At 39.3% G+C, this 18158-nt stretch overlaps 3 gene segments (V, D, J or C); all 3 read left to right on the top strand.

Moving 5' to 3' along the window:
- The first annotated feature begins 1893 nt into the window (after positions 1 to 1893).
- On the top strand, positions 1894 to 2423 carry LOC118851000. The segment is given in 2 exon segments: positions 1894 to 1942; positions 2062 to 2423. Coding segments are annotated over 2 exon segments (411 nt in total).
- A 3922-nt stretch (positions 2424 to 6345) lies between these two features.
- Positions 6346 to 8121, top strand: LOC118850999. The segment is given in 3 exon segments: positions 6346 to 6438; positions 6576 to 7024; positions 8044 to 8121. Coding segments are annotated over 3 exon segments (576 nt in total).
- A 3314-nt stretch (positions 8122 to 11435) lies between these two features.
- LOC118850998 lies at positions 11436 to 12187 on the top strand. The segment is given in 2 exon segments: positions 11436 to 11551; positions 11688 to 12187. Coding segments are annotated over 2 exon segments (549 nt in total).
- Positions 12188 to 18158: the final 5971 nt, after the last annotated feature.

The raw sequence follows: 18158 nt of genomic DNA, 5'->3' as shown, positions 1-18158 counted from the left end.
AAATAACCAACAATATCACTCACAGGTACAAACATGAGCAATCTAGTGTATAGGCCCCGGGAAGTTTTGTCTTTACCTTCTGCTCTCTTTTCAGTGGCTTTAGGAAAAGGAAGGGGTTTTCTTGATATTTCCCCCAACCCCTAGAGGTAAGTAGGTATCAGGAAGGTCTGAGTTAAAATCTGGCTTTAGATATTTACTAGCTTTATGACCCTAAGTAAGTCATTTAACCCTGTTTACCTCAGTTTCCTCATCTGTAAAATGAGCCAGAGAAGGAAAAGGCAATCCACTCCAGTATCTTTGCCAAGAAAACCCCAAATGGGGTCATGAAGAGTAGGACAGTACTGAACAGTAACAAAAACCCTGGGTATCTATCTTTATGGGACTTAAGGAGATCTGGGAAACTGTACACATCTCAGTATGAACACTTTCATGTCACAAATATCCTTTTATTTATGTATCTTTCTTGGAATACACCATTGTATTACAGAGAGGGGAAAAATACATAACAACCAAAATAAATGCACTGTTGTTTTCTCTAAGCAATTAATGAACTTTACCTGTAAAATTCAAATACCTAATTAACTAAATGACTCATTCTTAATGTAGGAAATGATAGAGTGAAATGAGTGGAACCAGAAGAACAATTTATTCTGTAACAACAACACTATAAAGACAGTGTCTGACATATATTGATGCAGAACTTGTTTGATGACTTGACTGACAACTCTGAAAGCTAAGCAAATTCTGGATAAATGCAAGAGTAATCATGATTTGAGAGGACTACAGATGAAGCATGCTATCTATGTCTTAATAGAGATATGATGAAATCATGATGCAGAATAAGACATATTATGGCATTGGCCAATAGAGGAATTTGTTTTGCTTATTATTCATATTTATTAAAATATTTCTTTGTTTATTTCAATTAGGGGCAGGTAGGAAGGAGAGAAAACAAATACTTGTTCATTTGAAAAAGTAAAATTAAATAAAATACATATTAAAAATAGAGAAATCAGCCACAGAAGTTCTTGGCTGAGAGCTTAGTAGCTCTGAGGCATGTAGACACATTTGACCATCGGACACCATTCTTCAGTGACCATATGAGACCAGAATTCAGAAGGCCCCATGGGAAAATTGCAGTGATATCTTTAGAAGACATCGACTGTGTTGCAACAATGGAGGTATGAATTGCTTCTCTATGCCTCTTTCTTGACTATATAGGATCTTTAAATATATGCTCCACTAAAAATGGTCCCTGGACACACATAATCCACAGATATTTGACTCTCCATATGGACACTCTTTGGTACGTCCACTCTTACCACTGATAATGTGCGCGTGCTTGTATAGGGAAGTTAACACCAAGTAAACCTGAAGAAAAAGTCTACCGCTACTTTCATAACTCTGATATTATTACATGTCTTTACTTTAAAGTAATTCTGTCTTATTGACTAGTAAAAGTATAAAGATCAGCTGGGTTTCATGATCCATACTTTTTCATAAAGTACTGTAACTTTAGAGTAGCTAGCTGGAGGCATCCGTACGTGAGGGGGAGTTGGGGGGTATTTAATTATAACAACTATCAGTCTTCTCTTCATTAAGTATCATAGAATAAGAGTGCTTGGTGGTTTATTATTTGGAGGCAGAAAGAAAGGATAATGAAAATTTAGTTAAAAAGGCTTTCTTAAGATTGTTCTTAGAAAGAGAATTTAGCTCCCCTGCTTCCCCCATGCAGTGTGACCTGGGATCTTTGAGTGTCCTCAGGGACAGATAGACTTCACCCAGCTCAGAAACTGATGTGATTTTGCTCCACCCCCAAAATCTATTTCCTAATTGCTTAATGGGGTGAAAAATCAGTCAGGAGAGGTGTCCCATTCTTTTCTTAATTACACCATGGCCACCAGCCTTTTCTGTTGTGTGGTTATCTTTCTCTTGGAATTAGGTGAGTACTGGGCACAGACAGGAAATACCTTTATTGGGATGGCCACATTCCCTTGTAGACACAATGTCAGTTTTTTACCTAAGTTTCACATCCTGTCTTTTTGTGTCTTTTCTTTCCAGATTCTTTGCATGCTAAAATCACTCAGAACCCGAGACATATAATCATAGAGAAGGGACAGGCAGTGACAATGAGATGTGTCCAAGACACTGAGGATACTCGAATGTTTTGGTATCAACAGACCCCAGAGAAGGAGGGTCTAGTGCTTGTTCTTTATTCCCTGGGAAAGGGGGATAAGCAGGAGGGAGATGATCCTCAAGGATTTGACGTCCAGAGACCAGATACCAAAAATTTTATTCTCAGCAAAACATCTGCAGAACCCAGGGACTCCGGGATGTATTTCTGCAGTGCCAGCCACAGCGATAAAAGGGCATCTCATTTCTATGCACAAACCCCCTTTCTTCCACTAAAGCACAGGAAGTAGGAGTTGGTGGGGAGGGAAGGGAGTACAGGCAACTGTCATCAAAAGAAAAGCATCCCAAGAGAGAAAGCAAAAAATGCTTCATATAACATAAGAGCAAAAAAGTCAGAGGAATACCCTATATGCTTGAGTCAAAAAAGTTCACATCCCAAGATGGCAGGCCCTTCTCATCAATTAAATCTTCACATGTGTTAGTTGATCCACTGTGCCATGCTACGTGCAAGCCTACAGGCCTGAATGGGCTTCCCTTTTCCACCTTTCTGTTGGACTTCAGAGATATTTTTGAAGCTACCACATATTTAGTTCCTGTTATTGGGCTGAGGCCTTGGGATTTGGAGGTGCTGTTTGTGAATGGGAATCAAGATGCTTGGAAGTTTTGGAATGGGGAATGTTGAATTTTGATGAACAGAACCAGAAGGTCTAATACTCTATTAACTTTACAGCCAAGATTACAACCAGTGCTCCCCTGAATCTTCAGTCATCCTGAGAATGGACAAACGCAATAGGAAGGAGTCCAGAGTGACAGGGACAGGCAGTTATTGAAACTCTCATCAGAGAGCTGTGAGATAGAAGGGAAAATACTTCTGTCCCATAGTGCTCACCTTTGTTTTCCCTTTGTATGGCTCCTAACCCTGGGAAGTGTGCCACATCTCCAAGTCCTACATTAGTCCTTTCCATATTTGGAGGAAGTTCAAGGTTATACCCCAGTACCTCATAGGTCTTGCTTGGAGGGCAGGAGGAGTTAGGAAAGATGATGGGAATTTGAGAGTTCTACATAGAAGCACTTGATATTTTTCCTTTCATTCTTTCTCTGTTCAGTAAACTATATCACCCCTGTACCTCAAGAATCTGTGCGCAGTTAATGAATGTGTTAGATTATTAGACTGAAAGAGGAGATCCCAGCTACAGGTTTGAGTGGAGAGTTAGGTGCCGTAGAGTCCTAGCTTCCCTATTTCTAATATTTCAGTGTCATCCTTTAGTGTAAGTTCTAGACCCAGTTAAGGCTATGAGGGCTTGGCAAGGGGTGGGAGAGAATGAGGAAGACTAGGCTAGGGATATTCTGGTTGAGAACTTCCTAGTATCCAGTGAAGTTACTGAAAACTTTGGTTAGATTTTACCAAGTCTACACTGCACAAGAAGTGGGGTATCTACAGTCCCGGTGGCTCAACATCACCAACATCTGATGGAAAACTCATATATTACGTTGCCTTGCTTAATAGTTAAGGTGTTGATCCATTGCCTTTCTGTGGCCTTAAGGGAAGTAGCATCACAACTAATTGGCACTGATTCTATTACTTCAGTGCCCCCATCAAATATCTCATAGCAGCAACAACAATTATCAGAATTTATATAGCACTTTTAATTTGCAAAGTGGTTTACAAATATCTCATTTGATGCTCAAAACAACTCTGGGTGGCAAGTGCTATTATCATCCCCATTTTATAGATGAAGAAACTGAGGTAGGCAGACATTAAGTATCTTTCTCAGGGTCACACAACTAGTAAATGCCTTAAACTGGTCACTGAGTTGGGGGGATGTCTGCCCCAAACACGTGAAGATTTTGACTGTAAGAATGTGCCGAGGAAAATAGTTTGTGCTAATGGCCCTGAAGAAGGCTGAAGCAGGCTCTGTGGAGTTCTTGGAGCTTGGTCAGACATCAAAGATGCCAAGGTCATCCACTGCATCCCAGGCCATTGCCAGTTGTCCTGACTTTTGTCTTGTCACTGGACTTTGATGAGTCTGGAAGAGAGAGTGAAGCTCACAACTTTGTGCACCTCTGCCTCTTTGAAATCCAATTCACATGCAAGTCAAGACATTGATGATGTCATTGGTCCTTTTTGAAAACAGGATGAACAACTCTTTTTAAAATAGTAATGCATCTTCTGAAAGCCGAGATCTGCTGTTCAGGGTCTCCCTCCCACTCCACCCCCCTCCACCTTTTATATAAGCAGGAATTTGGATGTAATGATCTCTAAATTCTCTTCCCACAGTATGATATGTAATCTCCTTCTAAGGATAAAAGGAGAGAGTGGAAGTGTTTGATGAGTTAAAATGCCTTATAACTATGTTATCTTCTGACAAATATTTCCTCTAGCTCATTCCCTTCACTTGAGCAAAATCCTCCTTCACTCTTCAGTTTGGTTTCATTGCTTTCCTCTCCATTCCCATTCCACATCCTTTTCACTGAAAATTGTTAGTGTGGCCCGGAATCTATCTCATCATAGCCTATTTTCTCCACAAGAGGGCAGTAGCATGTGTGAGTGTTTTTTTTTTTTCTCCCTTTCATCTTCGTTGATAAACCTTTAAATTCCACAGAATCATTTTTAAGCAATGGGATTGGCCAAGATCAAAAGAACTAACAACTACTAACTTACAACGCACAGGTGAACAGGCAACTGTCTTTCTCAAACCAATAGTTTGCAATAAATGGCAAAACTGGAAATCTTAGAATCGAGCTCCTATTTTACACTGATCAACCATGGGTGTGACTGTGGTCAAGACAAATTAAAAAAGACAAGTCAGAAGCTTCTAGAAATTCGCGGAAAACTGATGTCCCAGACATTCCAGCAGGTCTCAGGCTTTGGGTCTATCAGTTACTAACAGTCAAGAAAATGATTTTGCCCTTTATTTAAATTTTAACTTAGTCAACATGCAATATCTCAGTTTAGAAAACACAGGTTTCATAGATGCATAGAATGTTTGAACTAAGACGGACCTTAGCCATCACACTGAAATGGTTCAAAGTGAAATGAGCACTGTTTTTGGAGAAGACCTGAATTTAAATCCTCTCTCTCTCTCCCAAATGACTGCTGTGTCCTGGAGCAAGTCACTTAACCTCTCGAGGCCTAGGGTACCTTCCTCATCTATAAAATAAAGGAATCAGACTGCATAGTCTGTTTGAAGAGTTTCAATCTAAGATCCTAAATGCACAGATAAGAATCTTAGATAATATACAAGGCAGAACAGGAGAGGTTTGAAAATTTGTTATATTTTTATTATATAAAACTTATGATATTCTTTTGTCCTTTCAAAAATCAAGCTGTTTGTAATAGTGAATCACAGCTTCAAATACAATTCTCCCTTTCTGGTTTATTTTGCATAGCAAAGTACTTGGAGGGGGGCTGATTCTTAAGTTTAGAATCAAAGAAACAATAGAAATACATAATACAAATATTTCCTGTTCTGATAACCTATTGTGAAAGAGTAGCCCAACAAGAAACCAGGCATTTCAAAATCAACACCTTCTTCCCAAAACACAAATAAATATGTGACTGTCTGAAACCAGTAGTTTGCTGTGGCAAAGCCTGAAATCTTTCAGAAAAGAAATGCTCAGAGGATTCTACACTTACCCAGTACAGAGGTGACTGCGGTCAAGATGGATTAGAAAAGACAAGCCAGAAGCTTCTAAAATAAATGCAAAACTAACATCTCAGAGTAAAAGCTTAGACCCAGAGAGAAGAGAGTTGTTTAAGGGCAGACAAAGAAGAAAAAATTCTAACAACCCTCAGAGCCAAGATGAAGAAACAGTATAACATGCTTTGAAAACAAACAACACTTCTCTTGTCTATATGTAGGTCTGTTACCTAACATCTAAACAGATTATGCACATATTCTGTCCTTCCTGCCTACAGTAAAGCACTTACTACCACACTCCAAAAGACAGGTTTGAGAATATGTTGCTATGGTGACAAGTCAGTGTAAGAAGGACTTCAATATATTTCACATAACCATATTTTAATACAACTGAAGCTTGTGTGGTGGGTATAAAAGCTAACAGCCAACCAACTGCTATGCCGTCACCACAAAAAAAACAATTTTGTTTTAGTGGGAGCCAATGAAGACAACAGTTCCATAAATGGAAAGGATCCAGCCAAGAAATGGAGTCCCAGAGAACTTCTTCCACATCATTGGGTCACATCTCAGAGTTAGGAAGGCAGGGACCCAATCCATTCTGCTCCTAACCCCATCATGGGCAACAGACTCTTTTGCTGTATCTCCCTTTTTCTCTTTGGAGCAGGTGAGTGCTGGATAGAGAAGGAAAACCCTCCTTCTGGGGAGAGGAGGTTCAGAGATTTCCTTTTCCCTGCTGGAAAAAACAAAGGTCTGCCACCTTCTGTGTCCCAATTTCTGTTTCCTTTTTTTCCTCTCCCACAGCCCCAACTGAAGCAAAGATCACTCAGACACCCAGATTCATGGTCACAAGGGTGAAGCAAAAGGTGACACTGAAATGTAAACAACATTTGAACCATGATTTCATGTACTGGTATCAACAGGAGTCACAGAAAGGACCCAAGCTAATGTTTTATTACGCTTATCAAAAGATGGAGTTAAATGAAACTGTTCCTCAGCGCTTCAATGCTACATCACCAGAGAAAAGCCAGTTGCACCTCAACATCGATGGTGTGGAGACAGAGGACTCAGCCACCTACTTCTGTAGCAGCAGCAAAGACACAGCCTTGCAGAGTCACCTCCAAGCTGTGCAGAAACCTACTGGCCCTGGCATAGGAACAAAGGAGGGAGGGAAGTCACTGCATGAGAGATTTGGCTCACACTGGGAGGTTCTAGAGGGAGGAGGGATTGTCAAACCCCACAGACCTTTGATGGTAGCTCTCAGTTTTCATATTGGTCTAATACACAATTCTGTAATTTATTAGAGAAAGCCAGTCTGCCTTGGCAGAAGGGCCTCACTAGAAGCACCGTATTCTGCTGAAATCAGAGAGCTAGTGAAAAGAAAAAGAAAAACAAATTGCATTCATTCATGCTACATTTTCTCTTTGTACTTCTTTTTCTCCATCAATGCTGTTGCAGTGGGAAGGAAAACTGTTTCTTAGGAGATATTAGCAAGTGTTCTATCTCCTCTTGGGTTGTCATCTTGTCATCTGCTAATTGACTTCTCCCAATCTATGATATCAGAGGTGGGACATCAGCTATGTATGAGTGAGACCCCCTCCCCTCCATGCAAAATATCTGCTTGGCTTTAGCCTCCCTGAACTGCCTTGGTGCCTCTAGAGATGAAGAGGGGCCTAATCAAATGATGGGCAATGTCCCAAAGGTAGCTTCTCTTTGAACCATCATTGGCCTCCCTCTTCTCCTTCAATGGCCAGGAAACTATCCAACCAAAAGCAAAGATGGCATCCCTGGGAGTATCCCTTCCATGTCTTCCCCCAGCCCCTTTTGGTGGACAGAAGCACTGCCTTGTGGGGAACAGATACTACCCTGGTGTCCTTCTTCTGTTGTTCTCATCTTGCCACTCCTTGCTCCCAGGTGTGTGTTTATACCTAATGGTTCTTGTGAGTGAAATGGGACAAATAATGGGCCTATAGGTTTGCATGACTTTCTTATCAAATCTTTATGTGAAGCCCCTTTAAGTCTCAACAAAAGATTGCCTCAGATAGAAACTGTATTTATCTTTGGGGATGTATGGGGTGTTGAGGGAGGACTAGCACCTCTTGTAAACAAGCCACACCCTGCTGAAACTGTCTCAGCAGAAAGGCTAAACCAGGCCGAGTGTAAGCAACAGGCCTCAATGCTAGAGGTGACTTGGGGGAGTCTACCCCAAGCACGTGTACACTGTGCTGGGCAGAATGGTTGGATGAGAACAATTTTTCCAATGGCTATGAAGGTGGCTGAAGCCACCACTGTGGAGCTTTTAGAACTTCGTCAGACACTGAAGATGCCAAGGTCATCCTCTGCAGCCTGAGACCATAGCCAGTCTTCCTGACTTTTGACTTGCCACCATATTTTGGTGACTCTGGAAGAGACTGTGAGGCTGATGACTTTAGGTAACTCTGCCTCATTTAAATTCAATTCACATGTAAGTAAAAACCTTACCCATGACATCATTGGTCCACTTCGAAAATGAGGGACAAGGGTAGCTATCTGAGTAAGTTGATAGAGCACCAGCCCTGGAGTCAGGAGGACCTAAGTTCAAATCTGCCCTCAGATACTTGATACTTACTAGGTGTGTGACCCTGGGCAAGTCATTTAACCCCTATTGCCTCCCCGCTGCCAAAAATAAAAAAAAAACCATGAAGGAGGAACAATGCATCTTTGTGTAAGTGCTCATTCTTGTCTTTGTACCGTACCCAACATAGAATCTCTATAGATTGACTTTCTAAATGCCAAATTGTAGCGGATATTTCATGGGCAGCCCATTGACCTAATTAGCCAACTTGTAAATTAGGTCAGATGCATCAAATGTTCAAAGAATTGGAGCCCTAATTAAATGGGGAGGGAGAGGACTTTAGTTGGAAATTGTATGAGAAATGATACTAAGCCTTTAATGATTCTAACTAAGAACTAGTCCTCAATATTGCTGGTGAGTAAGGAGAAGACTCGATTTACCTAAACCATGATCATGCTGATGCATGAGAATATTTTAAAATGGAGAAGACAATGTGTGGGATGGGCTATATTTTAGACCAGGGCTGTCCAAAATGTTTCCCATGGGCCCCATGAGGCCTGCAGTGTGATTTATGCAGTCGTCCTACAAGAATAGAAATTGACATAAATGCTTTAGTAAATGAAGCTGAGCTACCGCGAGCTCTCACTAAAATGCCAAATCAAAATATATTGTCTATTGCTTCAGTAAAAACCTAAGGTTGGACAGCCCTGTTTTAGACAGTTTCTCTTTTCATGGGAGATAATCCCTAATACAAAAATCCCACAATGGACAGGTGTCTCGGTCCATTTCTCTAGAGCAGGTATTCTGAACCTTGGGTCCTGTAACTTCAAAAAATATATTTTAGTGCTTGTTTCAATAGTACTGGTTACCTTTGTAATGCTATACATTTTATTTTATTAATTTATAAACATTCTGAGAAGGGATCTAGTTGTTGTTGTTGAGTAATTTCCAGTTGTGTCCAACTTTGTAACCCCATTTCCGGGTTTTCTTTGCAAAGATCCTCGAGTGGTTTGCCATTTCCTTCTCCACCTCATTTTACAGATGAGAAACTGGAGCAAAAAAGGTTAAGTGACTTGCTCAGGGTCATATAGCTAGTAAGTATCTGAGGTGAAGATTTGAATCTACAAAGATGAGTCTTCCTGATTTCAAGCCCAATGTACTATTCACTATACCGCCGAACTATCCCATTCAGTTGTTTCAGTCATGTCTGACTCTTTGTGACCCCATTTGGGGTTTTCTTAGCCAAAACACTGGAGTGGTTTGCCATTTCCTTCTTCAGGTAATTTTACAGTGAAGAAATTGAAGCAAACAGGGTTAAGTGACTTGCCCAGGATCACCCAGCTAGTGAAAGAGGATTTGTTCTGTAAAATTTGGGTTCAGTTAAAAGGCTGCACTTCAGGACCTAGAAAGCCATATGTGGCCTTAAAGCTGCAGGTTCCCTACTCCTGGCCTACTCTCTACACAAGAGGGAAGTCACATACGTAATTGGTTTTTTTTCCCTTTTTCCATCTTCATCATATGCAACAAGAGGTAACAACTCCTTCCTTCCAATGCACAAAAGGCAACTGTCTTTCTGAACCCAGTGGTTTGCAATGAATGGTAAGGCTGGACATCTTTTGGAAAAGAATCCTGCCCCAAGTTTATACATACCCTGCATGGATGTGACTGTGGTCAAGACAAAGTAGAAAAGACAAGCCAGAAGCTAAGAGAAATTCATGGAAAACTGACATCCCAGACATTCCAGAAGGTCTCAGGCTTTGGGTCTATCAATGCCCAGTAGACTGAAATCCTCAAGAGAACAGGGTTTTGCCTTTTATTTAAATTTTAACTTAGTAAATAGGCAATATCTCAGTTTAGAAAGCAACAGTCTCGGGGTGATAGAATGTTTGAGTTAGAAGGGACCTTAGTCATCATATAATCTATCCCTGAGGTTTAAATTTAAGTGAGCACCAGATCTGGAGTAAGAGGACCTGCCTTTCAATCTTCCCTCTCTCCCAAATGACCTCGGTAACCTGGAGCAAATCACTCAACCTCTCATGGGCTCATGTACCTTCTTCATCTGTAAAACGAAGGGGTCAGACTGGCTAGGCTGTCTGTGGAATACTTTCCAGCTCCAAATCTAAAATCGTAAAAGCATAGCCAAGAATACTAGGTAATTCACAAGGAAAAACAGAAAGTCAGGACAAGTTTGAAAATAAATCTTTAATTTATTATATTCTTTTTTCCCTTTAAAAATCAAGCTGTATGTAATAGTGAGTCATGGCTTCATATACAATTCTCCCTTTCTGGCTTATTTTGCATATGAAAATTCGTTTGGGTGGTGTTTGTTAAGTTTAGAGGAAATAAAACAATAAAAAATTATAATAAAAACATTTCCTGTTGTAATACCTACTAAGAAAGGGTACCCTATCAAGAAACTCTGGTATCTGGAAAACAATTCTTTCTTTCAAATGAACAAGTGAAGAGACAACTGTCTTTCTCAACCCAGTAGTTTTCAATGGCAAAGCCTGAAATCTTTTGGAAAAGAATCCTGTCCCAATTTCACATTTCTCCAGAATGGATGTGACTGTGGTCAAGATGGATCAGAAAAGACAAGCCAGAAACATCTAGAATTCATGGAAAACTTACATTCCAGAGTAAAAGCTGAGACCCAGAGAGAATAGGGTTGTTCAAGGTCAGACAGAGAAAAAAAATTCTGAAAACCTGAATAGCTGAGATGAAGAAACCAGTATAACATGCCTTGAAAGCAAAAAGAACACACTTCTCTTGTCTATATGTACCTCTGCTGTGTAACATCTAAGTATCTTGTGCACATATACTGTCCTTGCTTCCTACAGTAAAGTAGTTACTACCACACTCCAAAAGATGGGCCTGAGAATGTGCTTGTATGGTGACCAATCAGTGTAAGAAGGACTTCAATATATTTCATATAACCATATTTTAATACAACTGAAGCTTGTGTGGTGGGTATAAAAGCTAACAGCCAACCAACCGCTATGCCGTCACCACACACAAAAAAAAAATTGCCTTTTAGTGGGAGCCTATGAAGACAACAGTTCCATAAATGGAAAGGATCCAGTCAAGAAAGGGAGTCCCAGAGAACTTCTTCCACATCATTGGGTCACATCTCAGAGTTAGGAAGGCAGGGACCCAATCCATTCTGCTCCTAACCCCATCATGGGCAACAGACTCTTTTGCTGTATCTCCCTTTTTCTCTTTGGAGCAGGTGAGTGCTGGATAGAGAAGGAAAATCCTCCTTCTGGGGAGAGGAGGTTCAGAGATTTCCTTTTCCCTGCTAGAAAAAACAAAGGTCTGCCACCTTCTGTGTCCCAATTTCTGTTTCTTTTTTTCCCCTCCCACAGCCCCAACTGAAGCAAAGATCACTCAGACACCCAGATTCATGGTAACAAGGGTGAAGCAAAAGGTGACACTGAGATGTCAACAATATTTGAACCATGATCACATGTACTGGTACCAACAGGAGTCACAGAAAGGACCCAAGCTAATGTTTTATTACGCTTATCAAAAGATGAATTTAAATGAAACTGTTCCTCAGCGCTTCAATGCTTCATCACCAGAGAAAAGCCAGTTGAACCTCGACATCAATGGTGTGGAGACAGAGGACTCAGCCACCTACTTCTGTAGCAGCAGCAAAGACACAGCCTTGCAGAGTCACCTCCCAGCTGTGCAGAAACCTACTGGCCCTGGCATAGGAACAAAGGAGGGAGGGAAGTCACCGCATGAGAGATTTGGCTCACACTGGGAGGTTCTAGAGGGAGGAGGGATTGTCAAACCCTACAGACCTTTGATGGTAGCTCTCAGTTTTCATACTGGTCTAATACACAGTTCTCTAATTTATTAGAAAAAGTCAGTCTGCATTGGCAGAACGGCCTCACTAGAAGCACCCTATTCTGCTGAAATCAGAGAGCTAGTGAAAAGAAAAAGAAAAACAAATTGCATTCATTCATGCTACATTTTCTTCTTGTTCCTCTTCTTTTTTCTCCTTTCATGGTGTTGTAGTGTGAGGTGACAGGGTGGAGTACCTCTGTTTGGAGATGTTATTCTATCTCCTTTCAGGCTTTCACGTCATCATCTGCTGATCAATTCCTTTCTGACTGTGATATCAGAGGTGGGACATTAACCACATATGAATGAGACCCCCTCCCCTCCATGAAGCACCTGCTTGACTTCAGCATCCTTGAGCTACCTTGGTGGTGTCTCTAGTGATCAACAGGGCCCTAGTCAAATGGTGGTCCAGGTCCAAGTGGCAGCTTCTCTCTGGACCATTATGGGCTTCCCTGTCCTCCTTCAATAGCCTTGAAACTATCCAACCAGAAACTAAGATGGAATCTTTGGATGAACCCTTCCTTGCTCTTTCTCAGTGTGTTTTGGTGGACATAGGCACTGCCCTTGTTGGAGAACAGATGCTGCCTTGTTGTCCTTCTTCTGTTGTACTCATCTTGCCCCTTCTTGCTCCCAGGCTTGTATTTGTCCATTTAAAGCACCTAATGGTTCTTGTGAGTGAAATGGGACAAATAATGGGCCTATCAGTTTGTATCACTTTCGTATCAAATCCTTGCATGAAGCCCCTTTACATCTCATCGAAGGACTGCCTCAGATACAAGGTATGGAAACACACCCCTAGATTTATACGACTTATTCCTGAGGTGGTCATTTGTCTCACAATGGTACAGGTGTCTTAACTCATTCCTGTAGACTAGGTGTTCTTAAACTGGGGTCCCTAAACTTTAAACAAATATATTTTTGTATCTTTTACAATATTATTGGTTGCCTTTTTAAGGATATGAATTTTATTTTACGCATTTATGAACATTCTGGGAAGGGATCCATTTGTTGTTGCTGTTGAGTCATTTTTAGTTGTGCCCAGCTCTTCGTGACGCCCTTTTTGAGGTTTTCTTGGCAAAGACACTAGAGTAGTTTTCTATTTCCTTTTCCAACTCATTTTACAGATTAAGAAATTGTGACAAATAGGGTTATGTGAGTTGCTCAGGGTCACGCTGCTAGTTTCTGAGGCTTGATCTGCACTCAGGTCTTCCTGACTCTAGAACTCCTGACCAGAACTCTGTCCACTTGACCCTCTTGAAGGGGTCGAGAAACTTCACCAAATGCCCAAGTAGTCCAAGACACAAAGAAGATCAAGAACCTCTACTCTTCTGCAAACTTCCTGTCTAGTTCCAAGTTTTAGAAATGATTAGGGCCAGAGACCATGTCAAAGTAGCCATGACTAGTTTGGGCCATTTAGGAACTTATCACATCTCTCCATGTCGATTTGTTGATCAATAAAGCTTGTTCTAGCAAACCCACCATGAGTGTGCTCTAGCGTATTAGGTCGCAGGAATCCTCTGAAGCCAAGATCGAGATGGTTGAGCTTTTGTAACCTTAGAGAGTATAGGGATTAAAAGAATTTTAGTCATCCTTTTCAAGGTAGATGAGTAATAGCTTCTGCATTCCAGCAGATGGCAGCAGAGAGAAGCAAATGCACAAAGATATTAAAAAGCTGAACACTAGTTACTTCTAGCAAACCTGTGGTAGATAGATTGTAGAGATAACCAACAGATCAGTGTCTGGCAAAGATGGAATGCGTGAGCCATGTCCAGCAAAGATGATCTAATGCACAGTAGAGATGCTACACCCAGCGTAGGAAGAACACAATGACATCTCCAAAGGACATCAGATGCTCCATAGTATTGGAGGTGAGAATTCCCATGGTCACCCATGTGCCCTGTCCACATATACACTCTGCATATGTCCTCTATATATATGCTCAAGAACCAACTGCATGGGTGTATGTGTGACCCTCCAAACACATTTTGTAGCTGAAGTCTCAAGAAAAGAGCCTTCTCCTATTTCCCGAGGCTATTCACTTAAAAAAATGGCCATATATTTTCTGACAAGTTACATTACTATAGATTTGAGGATGAAAACGGTTGAAAACTATTCATATGACATTTAAAGTCATGTATAATGAGTTCAGGGTACAGCTTAAGAGGTAAGCCTTAAGTAGAGATGCCTCAGTTCCACAGAATTCATTCTAGCCTCCCACCTAACATAATACCACCAATCTAGCAGCAGCTACGTGGTCCAGTAGATGGAACACTGGGTCTGTAGTAAGGAAGACCTGAGTTCAAATCCAACCTCAGCCATTTACTAACTATGTGACCTGGGCAGCTCACTTACCTGTTCTCAGTCTGCTTCAGTTTCCTCAACAGTAAAATTGGTATAATAATAACTCCTACTGCTCCCCCCAATCAAGTCTTGTTGTGAGGATCAAATGAGGTAATATTTTTATAGTGCTTAGTACATTGCCAGGAAAATCGTGGGTACTCAATAAATGTGTTTCCTTCCTTTCTTCCTTCTAGCTGATTCCCTAAGAATGATCCCAAGTTTTCAAATACCCTAATTTTTTTTTATTTCACAGAGTTTGAGAAGAATTTAGCTACTCCTTTCCAAATTCTTAGTCTTGACCTCCAGATAAAATAGCCTTTAGTTCATGGAGGTGCCAACTTCACTAGGGATTAATTCTAGAACTTGGGGATTCTGGGATCCACTGCTGACACAGTAAGATGCCTAATGCTCCTAGGATCCCATTCTTTCTTATGTATGAACCAACATACATTCATAGCAACCATCATAGAACCATCATAGTTCAAAGCAAGGACATTTATTAACAAGTTGAAAATTTTGCTATAAATATAAAAGAATTTAGAAGAAAAGAAGTATACATAAAATATAACCATTTCCAGTGCTTCTCACATCATAAAGCACTGTGGTTTTCTTTTTGATTGTTTTTCTAAATTCAATTTTTTTCAGTTTCAAATTCTCTCCACCTCCCCCTTACCTCCCCCACACATTGAGAAGGCAAGAAAAACAAAACCCATTACAAATATGTATAATCATACGAAACCAATTCCTTCATTAGCCATGGCTAAAAATATACTGATGCTTTGCACTTTGAGACCATCTGCTATCTCTGGAGGTGGACAGAAAGCTTCATTATGAGTCCTTTGGAATTGTGTTTGATCAATGTGTTGCTAAGTTTTTCAAAGTTTATTATCTTCACAATATTGCTGTTATTGTATTAATTGTACTTCTAGTTCTGCCTATTTCACTTTGCATCAATTCGTATACATTTTCCAAGGTTTTCTGAAACTGTTCCTTTCATTCTTGTAGCACAGTAGTATTCCATTATATTCATATATCATAACATGTTCTGCCATTCCCAAATTGATAAGGATCCTCTCAGTTTCTAATTCTTTGCCCTTACAGAAAGAGAAGCTATATATTTTTTGTATATATGGATCCTTTTCCTTTTCCTTCTATCTCTTTGAGGTATAGCCCTAGTAGCAGTACTGCTAGCTCTAAGAGTATGTGCAGTTAATAGCTTTTTAGTTCCAAATTGTTTTCCAGAATGGTTGGACTAATTCACAGCTCCACAAACATTGGAGTACCTGCTTTCCCACAGACGCTGCAGCATTTCTCAATTTCCTTTTTTTGTTATCTTAGCCAATCTGATGGATATGACATAGCATGGCAGAGTTTTTTTAATGTGCATTTCTTAAATAATTAGTGACTTAGAGTATTTTTAAAATATGGCTATTGCTGTCTTGTATTTCTTCCTGTGACACCTACCTATTCACATCCTTTTATCATATGTCAATTAGGGAATGGGATTTTTCTTGTCTATTTGACTCAATTCCCTATGTATATTAGACATGATACCCTTATCAGAGCAAATGACCGTAAATACCACACCCCCCAATTTTCCTACTTTTCTTCTAATTTAAGCTGTTTTCATTTTGTTCGTGCAAAACTTTTAAATTCTAGGTAATCAATATTGTATGTCTTACTTCTTGTGAATTTCTCTATCTTTTGTTTGATCATAAACTCTTACCCTATCCATAGATCTGACAGATAAATTCTTTCATGTTCCACTAAGTTCTTATGATAACACCCATTATATCTAAATCATGTACACATTTTGAGGTTATCTTGATATGGTTTAAGATATTGGCCAAACAAAGTTTCTACCACACTGCTTTTGAGTTTTCCAAACAGTTTTTGTTGAATAGCGAGTTCTTAACCCAATAGAAGGCATCATTGGATATATCAAACTAATTTACTCTACTCATTTGCTTTTGAATATTGTATGTCTAATGTGTTCCACTAATCAACGTCTTTATTTCTTACTCAGTTCCTATTTTTTTGACAATTATAGCTTTGTAATGTAGTTTGAGATCTGGTACCACTAGACTCCCTTCCTCTCCATTTTTAAAAATCTATTCTCCTGATATTCTTGATCTTTTGTTCTTCCAGAGAAATTTTGTTACTATTTTTTCTAACTCTATAAAGTAATTCTTTGCTAGTTTGATTAGTATAGCAATGAATATGTACAGTAATTTAGGCAGTGTTGTCATTTTGATTGTTTTGGCTTGACCTATCCATGAGCAATTAATATTCTTCAGATTGTTTAGAACTGTCTTTATTTGCGTAAAAATGTGTTATAATAGAATCTTGTGAGTGTCTCAGGAGGTTGACTTCCAAGTGTTCATACTGTTTGTAGTTATTTTAAATGTAATTTTTCTTTCAGTTCTTCCTGTTGGATTTTGTTGGTAATATACAGAGATGCTAATGATTTGTGTGATATTATGTTGTATCTTGCCTTTTTAGCAAAATGTAGCTTCCCTTCTTATTTCTTTTAATTAGGTCTAATTTTGCTTTTGCTTTGTCTGAGATTATGATTGCTGTCTTTGCCTTTTTTTTAAACTTTAGCTGAAGTGTAACAATCTTGGAGTATGTGCCTTGTATACTGCCAAAAGATGTTTTCTCTTAACATATGTGCATACTCCCAGGACTGGACCTTCATTGGCTATTCTTTTATGCCATCAAAATGACATGAATTGATACCTAGTGAAAAAGTAGTACCAAGAAAACAATTTGTACAATGATAACATAATTGTAAAGAAAAACAACTTCAAAAGTCTTAAGAACTCTAAGAAATGGATAAAGCACTTCCCTAAATATAATTATGTAGCATGCTACTTGCCTCTTTTCAGAAAGCTGATAGATTCAAGATGAAGAATAAACTATATTTTTTTCAGACACAGCTAATGTGGATATGTGTTTTGTTTAAGTATGTGTATTTGTGACAAGGGTTTTGTTTTTCTGTTTTTTTATTTTTTCAGTTGAGGGTTTGGGAGAGTGAAGAGGGTATAGGCATAGAAAAGGAATGAAGAAAGGAAGGAAGGAAGGAAGGAAGATAGAGAAAAGAAGAGGTAGAGAGAAAGAGAACAGGGTCAGGGAATAATTTTTTAATGCATAGAAGAGTAAAAAAGGAAGAACAGGAAGAAAAAAACAGCTTTGAAAATTACATGTTAAAATAATTATATATTTTAAAAGAAAAGCAAGCTGTACATAATAGCAATTTGAAGTTTCATAAACTGTTCCTTTTTTAACTATGTATATGAAAATACCCATTTTATTTGTTGTTGGCGTAGTTCAGAATAATAAAAATCAAATAAATATATATGTAAGACTCATCTCCTCTAAAGAGTCAAATTGTCAAAAAGTGTTTTTCAGTCTTCCAGATTAGAAAAGTCTTTGAAATCAAAGTCTAATTAATCGCCACTTTGCTATGCAACAGTGTTTCCCTATTAACTCAACCTTGAGAAAAAGGGATATGAAAACAAATTAACAATAATATGTTGCCATCCTAGACTGAAGAGTTAGCTCTAGAAGGTCTCTTAGACATCATCTTGTTCAACACCCATTTTTTACGGGTAAGAAAACTAAGGCACAGAACAATTGAATGTCTT

Source organism: Trichosurus vulpecula, chromosome 5 (genome assembly GCF_011100635.1).
Source record: "Trichosurus vulpecula isolate mTriVul1 chromosome 5, mTriVul1.pri, whole genome shotgun sequence".
Taxonomy (NCBI): domain Eukaryota; kingdom Metazoa; phylum Chordata; class Mammalia; order Diprotodontia; family Phalangeridae; genus Trichosurus; species Trichosurus vulpecula.
This window is presented reverse-complemented; position numbering and strand designations above follow the sequence as displayed.